This window comes from Gouania willdenowi, chromosome 13, assembly GCF_900634775.1.
Source record: "Gouania willdenowi chromosome 13, fGouWil2.1, whole genome shotgun sequence".
Lineage (NCBI taxonomy): Eukaryota > Metazoa > Chordata > Actinopteri > Blenniiformes > Gobiesocidae > Gouania > Gouania willdenowi.
The window spans coordinates 21,326,552-21,343,445 of record NC_041056.1 but is presented as its reverse complement, the minus strand read 5'-3'; the positions used below and the strand labels follow the sequence as shown (position 1 = coordinate 21,343,445).

General features: G+C 36.8%; 1 protein-coding gene across 1 annotated transcript in view; it reads left to right on the top strand.

The window, feature by feature from the left end:
- Positions 1 to 1,523: 1,523 nt before the first annotated feature.
- The window catches only part of clpb (ClpB family mitochondrial disaggregase), a 44,184-nt gene continuing 28,813 nt past the window's right edge, over positions 1,524 to 16,894 (top strand). The window contains exons 1-3 of the mRNA XM_028464211.1: positions 1,524 to 1,968; positions 3,437 to 3,488; positions 8,688 to 8,774. Coding sequence (XP_028320012.1) covers positions 1,524 to 1,968; positions 3,437 to 3,488; positions 8,688 to 8,774 — 584 coding nt within the window. The remainder of the gene's footprint in view (positions 1,969 to 3,436; positions 3,489 to 8,687; positions 8,775 to 16,894) is intronic.

Here is a 16,894-nt window from a genome sequence, read left to right as displayed (position 1 = left end):
TTCAGTGAAAGTTTTAATTGTGTCTGAAGAAGTACTTCTGAATTGTTATTTTTAAAAACACCACTAAAACTATCACCTCATATGCAGAGGTACCAGTCTTCAGTACTCAAATAAAAGTATAGATACTGGAATTCAAATTAAAAATGACTGATACAAGTAAAGTTTTGAAGTTGCTAGTAAAAAAAAAAAAAAAAAAAGTACATGCTACCTAAATGTACTTGAGTCAAAAAAAAAGTAAAACAAATGTCCCTTCAATAATAAAACAGGATTTTTAAACCAGCAAATTCCTTATCTTTTTTTTTTTTTTTAAAGAACTTGTAGAATACTGGTACATTTAGAGAGAATTTAGCACTCATAATAATACAATTTCTAAATAAAATGTGTCAAGAAAAAAATCAGTGCAACTGTTCAATTAAACCCAGAGCAGCTTTGAATTTAACAGTTTTAAGAACTTGTAGAAAACTGGTACATGGAAATAAATTAAATCTGTTACCCGTTATAAACAACTGGATAATTTAGCACTTATTATAGATACAACTTGTAAAAAAATTTGAGTTTTTTTTTTTTTTTTTTTTTTAATGCAAATGCTCAATTAAACCTGGAGCAGCTTTGAGTTTAACATTTAAAAAAAAATGAAAATGTTAACAATAAAACTAAGGGACCTGCCAGACAGAAAAATGATCAAACTACAAACACCGTTTAAAGAGGATTTAACTTTTATTCTGAATTAAAGAGGAATTAAAACTCCCATGTAACCCATCCATGTAAAAGCTACTTAAACTCCCACTTTACTATAGCAAGACATACTTCCTACGGGCACTGCACTAGTTTTTAAAATGTAAAGAGTTGAAAATAGAAATATTTGTTTGAAAAGTAAGAAGTAAACATGAAACTAAATAAATACTCACGTAAAGTACAGATACCAGAAAAAATTACTGAAGTATATTAATGAAGTATTTGTGCTTTGCTACTTGTCACCTCTGCTCATATGTATTCGAGATAAACTGTGGCTACAATAGTAGCTTACCACCACTAAATGGGGAGTGAAAGAATAATGCCACGATTCTGTAAAGCGCTTTAAGTGTCTATGATAAAGCGCTGCATAAAATCCAATGCTTTATTATTATTATTATTATTATTATTATTATTATTATTATTATTATTATTAATAAATGTTAATTGATCTGAAAAGGGCTGGCAGCCAATTAGTTAACAGATAAATAATGTATATACTTTTAAAGGACGATCTATTTTAAAAGTACATCTAAAGACTTGTAATATTTCATAACTCGTTTTGCCACACAGGCACAATGAAATAACATTTCCCAGAGTGCACTGCGAGTTCCAGTGACATCCATGCCACAGTGAAGTGAAGCGGTTGTTTTCATATCTCTCCGTTGGTTTTTATCTGGGATTCAGTGGCCATTGCATCAGAAACGCGGTGCCTTTCCCGGCTTTGGAGCTTTTGTTAACCACAGACTGAGGGACACGTCTCTGCTCCGTGAGGTTGTGAGTTTATCGTCATGTTATCATCTGTTCCTACCAGACTCATTGCCCGAAGGTCGCGCAGTCTGTCGCCATGTAGCCGTGTGTTTCAAACCGCAACGGACGGAGCTGCTCGCCACAGCGTCCGTGAGACACCGACAGAGCTTAACTGTAACCCCGTAGTGCGAACCTCTCGGGTGTCCAAACGGGGGATTTTGACCGAGGACAGCGCTGCTGTCAGTGTGAATCCAGCGGTGCAGTACCACCACCTCGCCCCAAGATGGCTGTCCAACCTGGAGAACCGCCGCAGCTCCTGGGCTGCTTTGGCCACCAGGGGGCGCAATAACACCCAGTACTGGGAGGAGAGCGGGCAGCGCGGCCGGGACGAAGGCCGAGGAGCCGGCCGTGCTGGAGCAACCTCTGCTGGGCTTCTGTCTGCTGCTGCGGTGGCCTTCTGTCTGAGAAAAGACCCGGACAACAAAGGTAAAGTTCACCTGGTCACAACTACTCATTTTATACATGTCTATCATTGATTATTTCACTGTGAAAGTCCACTGTAAGTATAAAACACCTGTTATTTTAATGAAATTACACTGTCACATTTCTACATCAGGGGTGTCAAACTGATTTTAGTTCAGGGGCCAATACCGAGCTGTTTTTTTTTTTTTCCAAGTGGGCCACATATTTTATCCAGGAAAACGAGTAATTACAACAGTATTTTTGCCGTAGTTTGCATGAAAACATACATAAACTACAAAATACAAATACAAAATATGTAAGAAACCGACAAATATCCAAGCAACAAGTGACACATAGTAGTCCTAACAAGATCTTCACTTAACACTTCTTAGATTTTGTGTTCATTTTCAATTTAATTAAGGGAAATATATAATAATTTGAGGAAAATTGAAGGATTTTTTAAGAATTTTGAGTACTTTTCAATCGTTTAACATTAAAAATGACTGCAATCATGCGATATTAGCATCGGGAAAATAAATACCTGCAAATTTTGTTGAGTTCAATTCATGCAATGATTCATGTTTTCTCTGTCATTTATATTTTCTCCTTTGGGCCGAATTAGGGCCCCCGGGCCATGAGTTTGACACATGTGGCTTACATAACAATAAAACTACTAAAAATCTAATATGCATGTGTTTTTTTGGAGCCTGAATACAATAGTTTTGTTGTATTTGTTAAAGATTAAATGTCATTAGCATTTTTTTTATATATATAGCATGGGCAATCTCTTTCACTAAAAAGTATATAGTGTAATTCCAACAACGTTTTAACACAGACCTATGGCTGGGGGATCATAATGTGTTTTTCTTAAAAAGGCCATTTACATTATTTTTTTTTCTCAACAAAGTCTTAAAGATAATTACTGTATTTGTTAAAGTCACTGGTGCAAAATGCATAATACACGAGCTAATGCACAGCGGCAGTTTAATAAACAGCCATCCATGGCTTTTTTGTCATGGGGACAACGCGCACACACTCTTTGTATTGTAGTAGGACTTGTTTTCAGCAGATGACTATTTTTCAGATGCACATGGGATGGCTAAAATCAGATCCATCGCAAACTAAGTAAGCCGTTGTGCTTTCTCTTTCAAATCAGTTAATTTTTCTCATCAATAACGGATGCTGACGGACACACGTGCCGGTGCCATCCGTATTCATCAAAATACATGTGAGCAGGGTGGGTCATGTGCACTTAGCACTGCTCAGTGGGAGAGAGGCGGTAAGCAGAGGAGTTTATATCATAGGCAGACAGTTTTGATTAAATGTTGATACATGTACAGCTTTATCGACAAATCCCTCATCACTGACAAACACAAATGCACAGGATGTTAGTCATCACATGACTTGCAGTTCTGTTTTACATCAAGTGTTTTTTTTGTTTTCAAAATAAAAAATAAATTAATGTTTGCTGTTGCTTTTCCTTTTTTACAAGGTGATGACCTCCTGGAGGCAGCACGGACCAATAATTCAGAAGATGTGGCCAGGTACAACACAGTGAACAAAATAATAATAATAAAAAAAAAAACACTTGCTTATGATCCTTCTATTGCAGTGGTTCTCAAAGTTATTAGGCTCAAGTAACCACTTTTTCCTATTTCTGTATGTAAAAACAACTATAGAGCATAATGATGGAATATAAGTGATAACACACATTTTGAAGAATCTCATTTTGTAAATAAGTGGAATGAAACAATATTTAGTGCCTCCTGAAAAGATTTATTTCTATAGTTTTTATAATTTCTTTCCAGTCCTCTCCCGCCTGGTGCTGGACAATGACTGACCTTTCTATTTTCAAATGCTGTTCTAATAAAGATCATTTCCACTATGATTTTTTTTTTACCAAAAATAAACAGTGTGAAGCCCTATATTTTTAATGCTTTTATTTGTTAATTTACCCACTCTTTCTCTCTTTCAAGTACCCCCTGTAGTGCTATTGTGTACCCCTAGGGGTACCCGTACCCTCATTTGAGAAACACTGCTCTATTGTGTGGAAAAAGTCAACATTTTAAAATTAGAAAAATTAATTAAAATGTTTTTAAAAAAATAACAATATTTCACATGACATGTTTGTATATATTTTATTGTTTTATTTTATTTGTGGCTTTGGAGACAAAAAGCTGATTGGAGTTCACTGGTTCAGTTTTTTTTTTTTTTTTTTTTTAAACAATTCCAGTGTTGACTGAAAAACAACAACTTCATAACAATAGTCTGGGCAAGCAGGATGTCTCTACATTAAGACCGTACAATTAGTCTGTATTTTCCATCTTAAAATTAGCTGCTCACCTTGCAGTTGTAGTTCCTCAAATGGCCACTAGGTGAAACAAAAGAACCAATCATCGGTGTGTTAAGTGGTATTTACACACTCTCCATTCTTGGCTTCGGTTGAACTCAAATCTATACAACCAAACTTGGTAGGCTATTGAATAGAGCGGTTCATGTGAATTCTTATTGTATTTCTTGTGGATGATGTGTGCAGAATGCTGGATGTGGCCCACAGTTAGTTGTCATGTACATTCGTTCACTTAGCAACTCCGCTCCTCAATTCCTGCTGTAACTGCAAGATATTAAAGCGATCCTCCACTGTTTTTACAAATGTGGCCTAAAACCTTTGAAATGTCCTTATTAGAAGATCTATGCCTAACAAAACGCATTATTTTGCACCATATTCGTTTTATTAACTTTTAAAACTGGGACTACTTTACCCTGCACACCACCGTGTTGAAATGATGTCATTGATGACGTAAATCGCCCATTGAGTTCTATAGGAGGTGAAGCATTCAGGATAATTTAACAGCTTTTTCAGTTGACAACTTGCGCTGCTTTGGGTTGCTCTGAAAATCAGTAAAAGTTTAAAAATATTGATGTAAACCTATTTGTTTACTGAGAGTTGATGAATTAAAACCGTCACCCGAAAAAATTTGTGGTCACAGGGGGCGACAGTTCCCACTCTGCTGTTTTGTAGATGCCATTAAGGAGAGAAGAAGCTTTGTGCGCATGTAAATAAATAAATCCACTGCTGATTTGAGCAGCAGTGACTCCTGGTTGTTTGTATTTATTGCACCCGGAGCTCTTCGTCTCTCCTTAAAGGTGCAATATGTAGAATTTTCAACTTTTAAATATGTCTTAAATACCTAAAATAAAAAAAATGAGTGTTAAGAAACATGTCCTTAGCTGTCATGCCATATGTGATTTTTTTTTTTTAGACTGCGTAGTTAAATATACATAAATATTTATGTATATTTAACCTGTAGTACATATTTTCCACCAGATGGGTGAGTATAAGCCTCTTTACATCAGAACAGTACCTGAACTAGGCCATCTCTGGTAACAAATCCATCAAAGAGATAAACGGTGCACTACTCGTGAGATTTACAACTAACAAACAACTGCTTAAACATCTTAACTCATGAACGCATCACATATGTAAAGCTGATGATATACATCGGCCTGCATGGGCTCGCCGAAAACATTTGCGGGGTGAAGTGTCAGGTTTACTCAGTAATATGCCTCCTGATGGTGGCAGAAATTGCTTGCATATCTCACATATTGCACCTTTAATGGCGTCTACGAAACAGCACGGTTTCCCCCTGTGGCCACAGGTTTTTTTGGGTTACGGTTTTAATTTATCATCTCTCAATAAACAAATAGGTTTACATCAATTTTTTTTTTTAACTTTTACTGATTTTTACAGCAACTTAAAGCAGCACAAGTTGTCATTATGACTGAAAAACCTGCTAAATGATCCTAAATGCTTAACTCCAATAGAACACAATGAGCTAACAGGGGCTAACCACATCATCAATAACGTGATTTTAAGATGGCGGTGCACAGGTGGTAAAGTAGTACCATTTTTAAAAGTTAATGAAACAAATATGGTACAAAATAATGCATTTTGTTAGGCATAGATCTTCTAATAAAGACATTTCAAAGGTTTTAGGCCACATTTGTAAAAACAGTGGAGGATCCCTTTATAAAGCCAGCAAACTATTTACCTTTGGATAGCACACACTCTTCAAGTTCTCATCTGCCTGCACGTCCTGTTCACAGCTGGGAGGAAACAGATTAATGCCTTTGTCTGCTCTAACAGTAGTGAATGGATGATTGCATGCATGCGCACAGTGCTTTCGTGAGCATTGGTATCCAAATTCACACATTTGAGTGCGTGCCTACTGGAGCTCATTGGCGTGTATCTCCATTTGCAGGCTTGGGTTACCTGAGCACATGTGGCAGATGGCGAGTGTATAGGTGGGAGTGCAGGGAGGCAGTTGGTCTGCAGGTCACAGATGTGTTAAGCGCTGCGGTGACAGGCCTGCGCTCACTGTTACATTATCAGTTGGGAAGTTGTGCTACAAATGTGATGTAAATGTTGACAATGCAATACAGTGGGGTACTAATGGAGACAATGTGCTTAAAAAAAGTAATATGCTTCCTTATCTGACAGGTATTAATAATAAGATGAGAAATAGTGACACATAACTTTTTAGTCTCTGACCTGCAAAGGTCCATAGAAGCTAATTCCAATGAAATGTCCTGATTTTATGTTTATTTTCCTGTGGTTAATGGAAACTTTCTCTATTTCACCCAAAACATCACTTGAGGAAATGACTCATTAGGCTGTACATTCACACCTGAGCTCTACTGTATAGCATGTTTGGGGTCAGTTATAATTGTAATTGCATTATTGACAATTAATTACAATTATCATGTAATTATAAATGTAAGTAAAATAATCTGTTGCTGTTGTAATCATAATTGAATTGTAATTGAGTTCAGATAATTTACTTTGTAATTGGCATGAAAATCTGTGTCAATTATAATTTCATTAAAGGCAAAACTTGGGAATCATGTTACAGTTTTATGGCTTACACATACGTAGTTAATAATTATGTTTCATATTCACTTTTCCCACTACCTGTCAGGACCGATTAAAAAATATTTAAATCTAGGGGTATATTGACAGAAAAAAGGCTACACCAGAAATATTAATACCAATATTGTCATTGATTAGGAAGCCTAACAAGGTAACCAAGAGATGAGAAAAAAGTTAGATGATATATAATATTTTAATGTGTATCTTACAGCTGATGTAAGACATGAGCCATTATCATAAGGGATGCTAACAGGAAGCTAACACAACAGGAAGGTTACGTTTGAAGAGGTTATTTATTAAATAATAATGATAGTACAACGTTTATTTATTATGCACTTTACAGCAAAATCTCAAAGTGTGACAAAGGCTCAGTAGTTGTGATTAATTTAATTTGAACTTTGGTAATTGAGAACGTAATTGTAATAATTGTGATTGAACATGGATTATTGAAAACATTATTGTAATTGAAAAATGTAATTGACCCTAACCTTGCCTGTGGCTAATGAAAACTTTCTTTATTCCACCAAAAAACAAAACATGTGAAACAACATTTGAGGAAACGACTCATTAGTAGGGGTGTGTATTGCCTGGCATCTGGCGATACGATTCGTATCCCGATACATAGGTCACAATACAATACGATATATAACGATATTAAAGTACAAGGCGATTATTGTGATTTTTTATTTATTTATATATATATGACTTAAGAAACAACTAATCTGTAAATGTGTACATCTTCATGAGATTATGTATGAAATATATTTTATTGGCATATTTTACACTCAAAACATTGACTTTAACATGCCATGTGCCAACAACTTAAAATAAAAAAATAACACAATCTGCCTGTGGCTTTTAAACCAACTTTGACTTTAGTGCAACATGACTTTAGTGCAACTTAACTGAGGTATATGCCTATAACAACAAATAAATGCAGAAAGGTAGTACTTTCTTTTTCGATTTTATTGAATAAACTCAAGCTGGTCAACATGCCCAGGTTTCAAAAGGTAAAAAAAAAAATATATATATACAGTATATATATATATATTTTTTTATTTATTTATTTATTTTTTAAATGAAAAAAATCTATATGGATGCATTTAGAATCAATCCGAGAATCGCGCAACTTAATATCGTGATATATATCGCCAAATCGATTTTTTTTTAACACTCCTACCCATTAGGCTGTAAATTCACAACTGAGCTCTAATGTATAGACGTCACCCACTTTTAATGGAACGGCTCCATTATGGCTTTTTTCTGCCATTTTCTACAATTCACATCATCTCCAATACATTTCCACACGTGCTCCTTTACAGTGTTTACATTACAAATACTGAAGAGTTTTGTCTTCCCTCAACAATAGTGTAAAGAGCTGCTGGGTTTGGCTTCACTTAAACAACCAAAAAAGCTTTTAAATTGGACAATCTGGATGTGTGATAGGGCTGTAATGGCAGGCAGTGAAAACAGAGCCAGAGAGCATCAGCGCTGAGTGCAGAGCAGACAGAGGCCACCGTGTTGACTATAAACACACACAGTGCCTCCTTGCTGGAGCACGAGAGACGACACACAGATCACTTACATGCACACTTATAAGGACTGTGCCACTCTAGTGCCTGATGTTGCACCCTCAGGGGAGAGCACTCCACACACACCTGGCTCCAGCACGCGGACACATTATCAGGCTGAAAATTGAGATACAAAGGCGCCATGTGGTGGTTTCACAAGTCACGTTCTATTATATTACCGTATCGTCTACATCAGCTCTGCCACAGTTGGTAATAAAATGTCTTTTTTCCCCTCCAATCAGGCTGATTAAAGAAGGTGTTGATCCAAATCACCGTCACCGCCTAGGTTGGACCGCTCTCATGGTGGCCGCGATGAATCGTCAGCACAGGTTTGTAGAAGCCCTATCGTTTTAACACACACACACACACACACACACAGCGAGAGAGAGAGCTGTTTGGTAACCCGCAGCTGTCTGGCAGAGTCGACCTCGGAGCATATGGCATGTAAGTCCCTGCTCGACTTGTTACAGTATGTTTTCAGAAGTGCAACTTTCAGACTGACAGACGGCCTCCACCCGCTCTCCCCATCTCTATGTGCAACAAATTGAATTAGCCCCATTGGCCCCCAGAACACACACAGCACTGAGAGAGGCCGAGGTTAAGACTGGGCCAAATCCAATTTACGGTTCTTCTTCCCCCTCCTCCCCATCAGGCATGTGTGGTCATTTTTTTGTGAAAGGGTTTTCTAAGAAGCATTATGTGAAATCTGAATATAAAATTAGTCGGGAACAGGCTGTCTTAAACCTCAAACAGAGGGATGGCTAGTTCGAAAAAAAATTCTGATATAGTTTTTATATTTGGTAATTTGATCTGAAACATTTTTCTATTATAATAAATTGTATAAGAAAATGGTAAAAATCCAGATTTTTTTCCATCATATATAAATATATATCTAATTAAATTTTAGGGAAGTGTTTTAGGCTTTTACTAATGGGAACTTATATACTTATTTCTGTTCAACTATGCTAAGCATTTCATGTTTATGGTTTTCACTATATTATTGATGAGAATTTTTATTTGTATTTAAGAAAATAAGTGGGCAAATTATTTGTTGGATAACACAGGACAATGATTTTTCAGCCTCACAGTTGCATGTCATTTTTACTGATTCTCACCATTTTTAAGCTGCTAAATTCAAATAAAAGACAGTTCTGGCAACATGCTCGAGTTCTAGTATTTACCATTATTAAATATAAATTCTATATAACCATATATAGATTGTTGATTAGACAAATGGTTTAAAATTCGGTTCTTGAATATATGTATACTATCTTACATTTTGTTTTCTATTACTAGCTAAATTAAAGAGTTTAGCCTTATGTTTCTACTGATAGACTATGATGTCAATGTGATGTTGACTAAATTTAGTAGTTTTGAAATACCTTGATTGTCAAACAAATGGAGCATATATGAAATAACAAATCAAGGGTATTACCAAGTCATTGTGTCATTACAACATGTGTTGACCTGTGTAGTATTTCCACATGATTTTCACGTTCAGTAGTTTAAAAAAAAGTTTTAGCTGGAGATTTGTAAAAACATTTTTGCTTCTTTTATTATTAGCACAGTAATAAAACAGTAAATTTAACTGACAAAAAATGGTAAAAATCCACAGTTTATAATCAACGTTTGGTCTCAAATAAACCATCATTTACATTTGATATCATTTGATCCACATTTCTGATGTTATATATCTTCATCTATTTATATCATTTGTACAGAATGGCCATTTGTTCGCCCGCCATGGGTTTTAGGATATAAATCTAATTGTGTATTTGTGTCGGTGTCGACCGGCTTAGTGTGTGTATCTGCCCCGTCTTATGGGTGTGTATGCGTTATGAGTGCTATAACTCAGTGAGACAGTGACACTCCTCTGTGTTTAATCCTCTCCTCTAACCCCCAGTGAGCATTCACTGCTGCAGGGAAGACAGAATATAAGTTCACTCACATCAGTCTCTCACACACACACACACACACACACACACACACAGGCAAAGATGAGGGGATTTTCTTTTTTTTTTAACCAGATATCTATAACCAACTGCGTATTACTCAGCCCCATGCAACTTTATTTGCAGCTCTTAAGTGAAAACATTGCAAAGATTATACATTGTTGTATTCTCCAACACTTTTCTCATAGATTACAAACCCAAAGTGTTGATAGCAAGTGAAGAGATACCAGATCTTACATTAAATAACGTCTGTTAGCTTCTAAATGCATTTCTGTACAGAGCGTACTGCCCTCTGTTATGTTCAGGCTTGGCCCTGTGAGCGAATCAGAGGTGGAGAAGAGGGATGTGTTGAAGAATTAGGGTTGAGACATCTTTTAGAAGTGTGTTAGCTTAGCTTTGATGTGGGGCTAAATCAGAGCCCAACCTCCTGTTTGCACTCTTTAATGCACAATGCCCATCTCCATCTCCCTTTATCCGCCTCCATCCCTCCCTTGCTGCATTCACGTGCACAATGGACATTCGTCCGAGTGTGACGCCTGTTGACCGTTCCGACCTGTCGGGCGAGTGATTCCACGGGATAAAGGAAAGCAAAGGCATGATGATTAGATAGGTGAAAAAAATTGGGATTAACGGGCTAAAAGGAGAGAGTGATGTGGAGTGAAATAGTGGTTTAAGCACTAGGATAAAATCAGACGTATGTAATATTAAATTTGGATGTTGGTGTTTCTTCAAGGTGTGAGAAAGCATTGAATTTGTTTCACTCACTTAAAGCCAGCATAACAGTTGTCAAGCTGGGCACAGATTCCTTAAAAAAACATTGTGCTAAAATTCAGAAATAGCAGTCATCTATTTATAATACAAGGAAGGTCTGTGTGTGTGTGTGTGCGTACTTGCATATCTCCCTGACGCGGTGTCTGATAGACCTGAAACTTTTTGAACAGCTTGCGCATAGTGTGTGCATCCATTATTTTTGGACTTATTTGGTGATTACGTTGCAAAACGTTTGTTTAAATTTTATTTTGAATGCGGGTTACACAGGACATGAGAGAGGGGAGGGGCGTCCAGATATTCTCTGGCTCTGTACTGTGAACACATGCCTGCAAAGTCAGTGTAAACATGCACATTTCTCCGCAAACGCAGCATTATAAACGTTGATATTTTCACCACGTGTTTATAACCTATAGTGCACCTTGGATGTACATGCACAGAGCCGTTAGAGAGAGAGTTGCAACCAGGAAATCACACGAGGTACATAAAGGGTATGATGGTGTGCCATGCCATAGAAATTAGGTAAATATTAGGGCCGGGAAATCTGGTGCATTTATGATTTATGTCAATTTATACAAGCTAACCTAACAGTGTTTTTAATGTTATTCTATAGTGTTCATATTAGGAATATTCGGACTCAAGGAGGTGACCAGGTTTTTCCTCTGATGTCACTTACGCCCGATCCGAGCACTTTTAAAAACCGATGGGAGCAGCTCAGCAGCAGTATGGAAGCAACGGCAGTGCCAACGCTTCCACACAGGTGACCCCTGGTTGACGAAAACACCGACTACCTGGGTCTCCAGTGGGCGGAATTTGGACACTACCTGGGAATGATGCATATATTCGAGCACTTTTGTAAAACCGATGAGAGAAGCAGTATTAAAGCAACTGACCTCCTCTGCTTGCTACTCTTGTATTTTCTCTATTTACCTTTATTGTTGGTAGGTTTTTTTTATTTACTTTTGTAGTTGTTTGAACAACTTTAAGTGTTTTTGAGATTTTGAAAGTGCTTATAAAAAAATGTAATATGATTATTGATGGTGAAGCAAGATTTCCGAGTGTGAAGAGGACAGTATGAGTTCTCACTTTGAAAAGGTACATTTTTCGAGGTCCACCATTCTCTAACCAGGTCCATGATTATTTTATTAAGCTATTATTTTACAAATTTACAAAAGTGCACAAGATGGACGGGTCGATAAGTGAAACAGCACTGTTTAGCTGATTGATCACTGTTGAAAAGCCAGGAAAAACCTGAATTTTTAGCATTAGCAGCTAACTCGGCATTTCTACCTTGGAAACTGATACCACATTTTCGCAATTTTTTTTCTCAAAATGAAAAATGATCTAAATCTGTCAGACTTGCCATTTACGCCGTCAGCTATGGTGAGTTTATACCTCTCGACCTTTGACCTCATGCGCGAGAACTGAACCAGAGTGAGAGTGTGAAAAGGCTTATTGACGCATCGATTCATTTAACCACCGCTCCTTCCCTGGGTGCAGTACAGAGCAGAGGAAGTAATGTGCCATAGACACTTAATGCTCCGTTGTCTCAGAAGAAGAAGACACACTTCTGTTTCCTGTAGCTAATGCTGCTACAGCCTGAGCTAGCAATGGAAAACTCAAAACACACACTTCTAAATGGACATTTAACTTATAGTATTGTCAGAAAGGGATGTGGACAAGAAAAAAGTTGTGTGTGCATTGCAAAGGGGAATTTAAATACCAATGCAGTAATTCTTCCTTAATACCATCTACGAGCGAAGCATCCGGGTTCAGCGGCCGCCGCGGCGTCAGGCAGACCCGGCGAACTACGACAAACAACTATGGAGGAAAAGTTTGGTACGAGAGGGGGGATGCTTTCCAAACAGATTAATGACAAGTTAACCAATGCAATTGCTTGTTTGATAGCTACAAATTGCCGTTCTACAATATTGTTGAAAATGTGGGATTGCGTCAGGTAAAACTGCAGCGGGGGACACCACGTATAAACTGCCTGCCAGAAAAACTATTCTTTCCAAAATCGACACACTATACAACAGACCCCAGAAGACAGGTGGTTATTTTGTTTGCAGAGGGTTTTGTACTGCCAAAAATTTCAGTCTTTGCATGAATTACTGATAGGAACCATTGGAACCAATTATTTTTTGTTACTGATGTTTTACTGCTGCTGTGAAAAATGGCTGTACATTGTTTACATTTCATAATTGCATTTCAAAGACAGTTTTAAATAAGCTAACTGTGCGAGCTTTACAGCTGAGGTTCTAGTTTTCTGTTCATCATTTATTATAGAATAGTACAATGTTGCACAAACAATGTATTTAATCACAAGAAATGTGATAACCTTTTTCTTTTAAAGACTTATTCAGTTATTTTTGTTACACCAGAGTTATGCACTTGCTATGCAAATATTTGGTTAAATAAAAAATAAAATTTTTTGCATGTTATTAGAAGCTGACAATGCAGTAAACTGCGATTAATTGCTAGCAGTTTTTGATTTTTTTTTTTTTCAGATTTTTGATTAATTAGTTAATTTTTTTTTATTCCCAGCCCTAGTAAATATAAAAATTACATTTTGTTAATTCAGTGAATTAAAATGTACGTAAAATTGCACTAAAAACCAAAAATAAAAAGCTAGACCCTCTTTTTGCCTTCAACCTGACCCTTGTATGCAGCAGGTGAGTCAGGGTCAAGTGAGGTCCAGCGTCTGGGCCAGGTGGTCAGTGACATGGATGGTCAGTCTGGCTCAAGTATCGATTACAGCGCGATAGAGACGGAAATGTCTGCTTCCTGTCTCCCCTCCAGGGCTGGATGGGAAAATAACACCTGCTGGTAACATTCAGACCAGGTGGGAAGGTTAAATCTAGACTTTATTCATGCCAAAGTTAAGCGGTGTAACACTCGCAATGTCCAGAGAGTGTGTGTGTACCACATTCTCTTAGTGGCCTCTAAAGGTACTGCAGAAGGACAATAAGATGTCATTAAGATACCATCGTAAGTAGCACTTAAGAGCTTTGAATATTCCACTCTGGCCCAAGATTTGGGACCGTATTAAACAGATACATATTTCTATTAAAAATTGATCAAAACTGATATTACATTTTATAGTTATCTCACCTATATTTAGCAACTGTTGTCTTTGAGCAGGAAAACCAGACATGCCTTGTCCCTAAACTTTAGTCACTTGCCGTAACATCTAAATTATTATTATTCTCACCATTACTAAATATTACCAGGGAATACCTGATCAGTAGTTGTTTTAGAACCTCATAAAATAATATTCAGCCATTAATTGATGCATATACATATATATAAGTAAATGGTAAAAGTACTGTGAAGTAATTAAACTTTAGTTGACCTAGCCATAGTCTGCCGATCCTTAATATTGACTACTTGACGTAGTCAACAACTTGGCATTTTCAAAATAAAAGCCATGCTACTTGCAGATGGCCAATTGCTACAACATACAGTTGTTTTGTCTGTATACTTTATCTATCAAGACTCTCTGAATACTCTCTCAATGCACTACAATGCACTCTCTCCTTAAAACAGTCGACTCTTCCCCACCCCTTCTTTTTCCTACCCTGACTCCCTCTTCCCTGTTCGCTTCCCCCTCACCCAGGTGTAACACTGCCCTCTCTTTTTATACTTTCCCTTTAATAAACTTTTTTTTTTTACCTTCCTTAGGGACGGCTGGTGATGGTCACAACTTTGCAATTAAATACATTCATTTATTTAATTGCAATATCAAACGTGCAACAAAAAAAATAACTCCTCTAATATATTTGTATTTAAAAATATATATATTTTAGTATTATAAGTAGTACATACAGTTTTCATGTATAGGCATTGATGCTTAACTACAACTAAAAAGGTGTGAGGGGGGAATAGTTTTTCTTAGGATTGTTTTTCAATCAGGACTGCTAATATTTATAGCTTTGTAAGAGTAATATTCTTTTAAACAAAAGATTATATGAGGAAGCCTGTGTTGTAGTTGAATGTTTTTTTGGTTCATCTTTGTAGATGAACTAATTACGCTTCAAACAGCCTTCAGTTCAGCTTCAAATAAGTGGTGCAGACTTCCCTCTTAATGTTCCAAATAAAGTTAGCCACTTGATCATCACTTGATTAGTAAAACCATGGACTGTTTTCAAAAGCTCATTAGTTTTAGTTGTGCCCTGTGTAATTAAATCTGCCTCTTTCATCTTTTTAGTTGCACTTCCCACCTTCACGCCGGTCCCCCTCCTCTTCCTCCTGTGTGGAGTCTTCCATCTCTTTATCCCCTCCTTGTTTACCATCCTTATGTCATTAACCCTTTTCAGGACCATTTTGTTTTCTCACACAGTCCTGCCCAACCTCGTGTGACCAACCTTAGTTTGAGTTTGTGTGTGTCATACGTGTTGTTACACAGGATCCATTGGTGTGTTTGTAGAAGTCCTTACAAGGGTGAGAGGAGAGCCCTCTGTGGGTCAGCACCCTCCCTCCCCTCCATCCCCACAGTCTCAGTGATACAGTAACAAAAGGGGACCCCCCAAAGTCCTTTATACTCTCTCAGCAAGGTCAAACACAAAGACCTGGCCAGAAAGTTCTCAGCCTCACGCTCTCAGAGAAACACACATGTTCTGTTTTGGCAACGACAGTATGATTGGGTTTTTCATGTTTTGGGTGGTGGGGGTATTAATCAATCAGTTGTTTGTTTGATTGAAATAAAAACTCTGGGGATGGGACGATATCTAAAGCTCACGGGACAGGACGATATAAGATACTGGGCTCACAATAACAATGAGACGATATTTTTGTAAAGAGAACAAAGACCCCCCAAAAAATACAGGTTGGAAAATAACTTTGCTTTCATTTGTCGAACTCTAAGCATACTTGTATGTACACCTTTTCAACACAAGTTAATATAAAATAAACAATAATAAATAAAACCAATTGTTTGTCATTAAAGTGAAAAAGGTGCCACTTTTAAAATAGAACGTAAAAAAAATTGAAACTATGTCATGTCATCATGACATTCTTCAAATAAATGTGATCTCTGCATCAACTTTGTATGCCAATTTTTGTAAAATATTAAACTAGAAGAGACTACACAGCCCAGGTTTAGATAAGGATGTTTTAAATGTACCAAAGAAAATTTTGAGATCATCTTTTTCCTTTTTCTTTTTTTTTTTTTTTTTTTTTTTTTTTTTTTCCAATTACTAAAAACATTTTTTTAGTTTTAGATTGATTTGATTAAATCAATTGATTACGTAATTGATTAATTAAAAGGACATGTCTTTAAAATAATAGAACCAATATTTTGTTAATCAGAAGTGAAGTTTGTAACTTAATTCATTACTTCACTGATTCTGTTTCTTTCTATTTGTGTATTTTTATCAAAACCCATTCCAACCTTTTTCTAATAATTATTAATTTTGTTCGAGTGAAGTCCTTTCAGTCCACTGCTTTAACCATTTAACCAAAAAACAAGCCATCTTTGCCTACAGAGCTGCATTATGTAGTTTAATGCTTAATGACAGCGAGGTTTTATCCATTGGCCCTTGTTAAGTGTAATTTGTCAGCCGAACTGGTTTTTGTGTTTTGTCTGGGCTCTGGTACATGTCTGTGTCTCAAAGTCAAAGCCATTGGTCATCTTCACAGTGGTTAATGTGACGTATCTACGTTCATGAGCTCTGTAGACGGAGCGACGGCACCTGGAATGTCCGTTAGGTCACAGTGAGTGGTGTTGC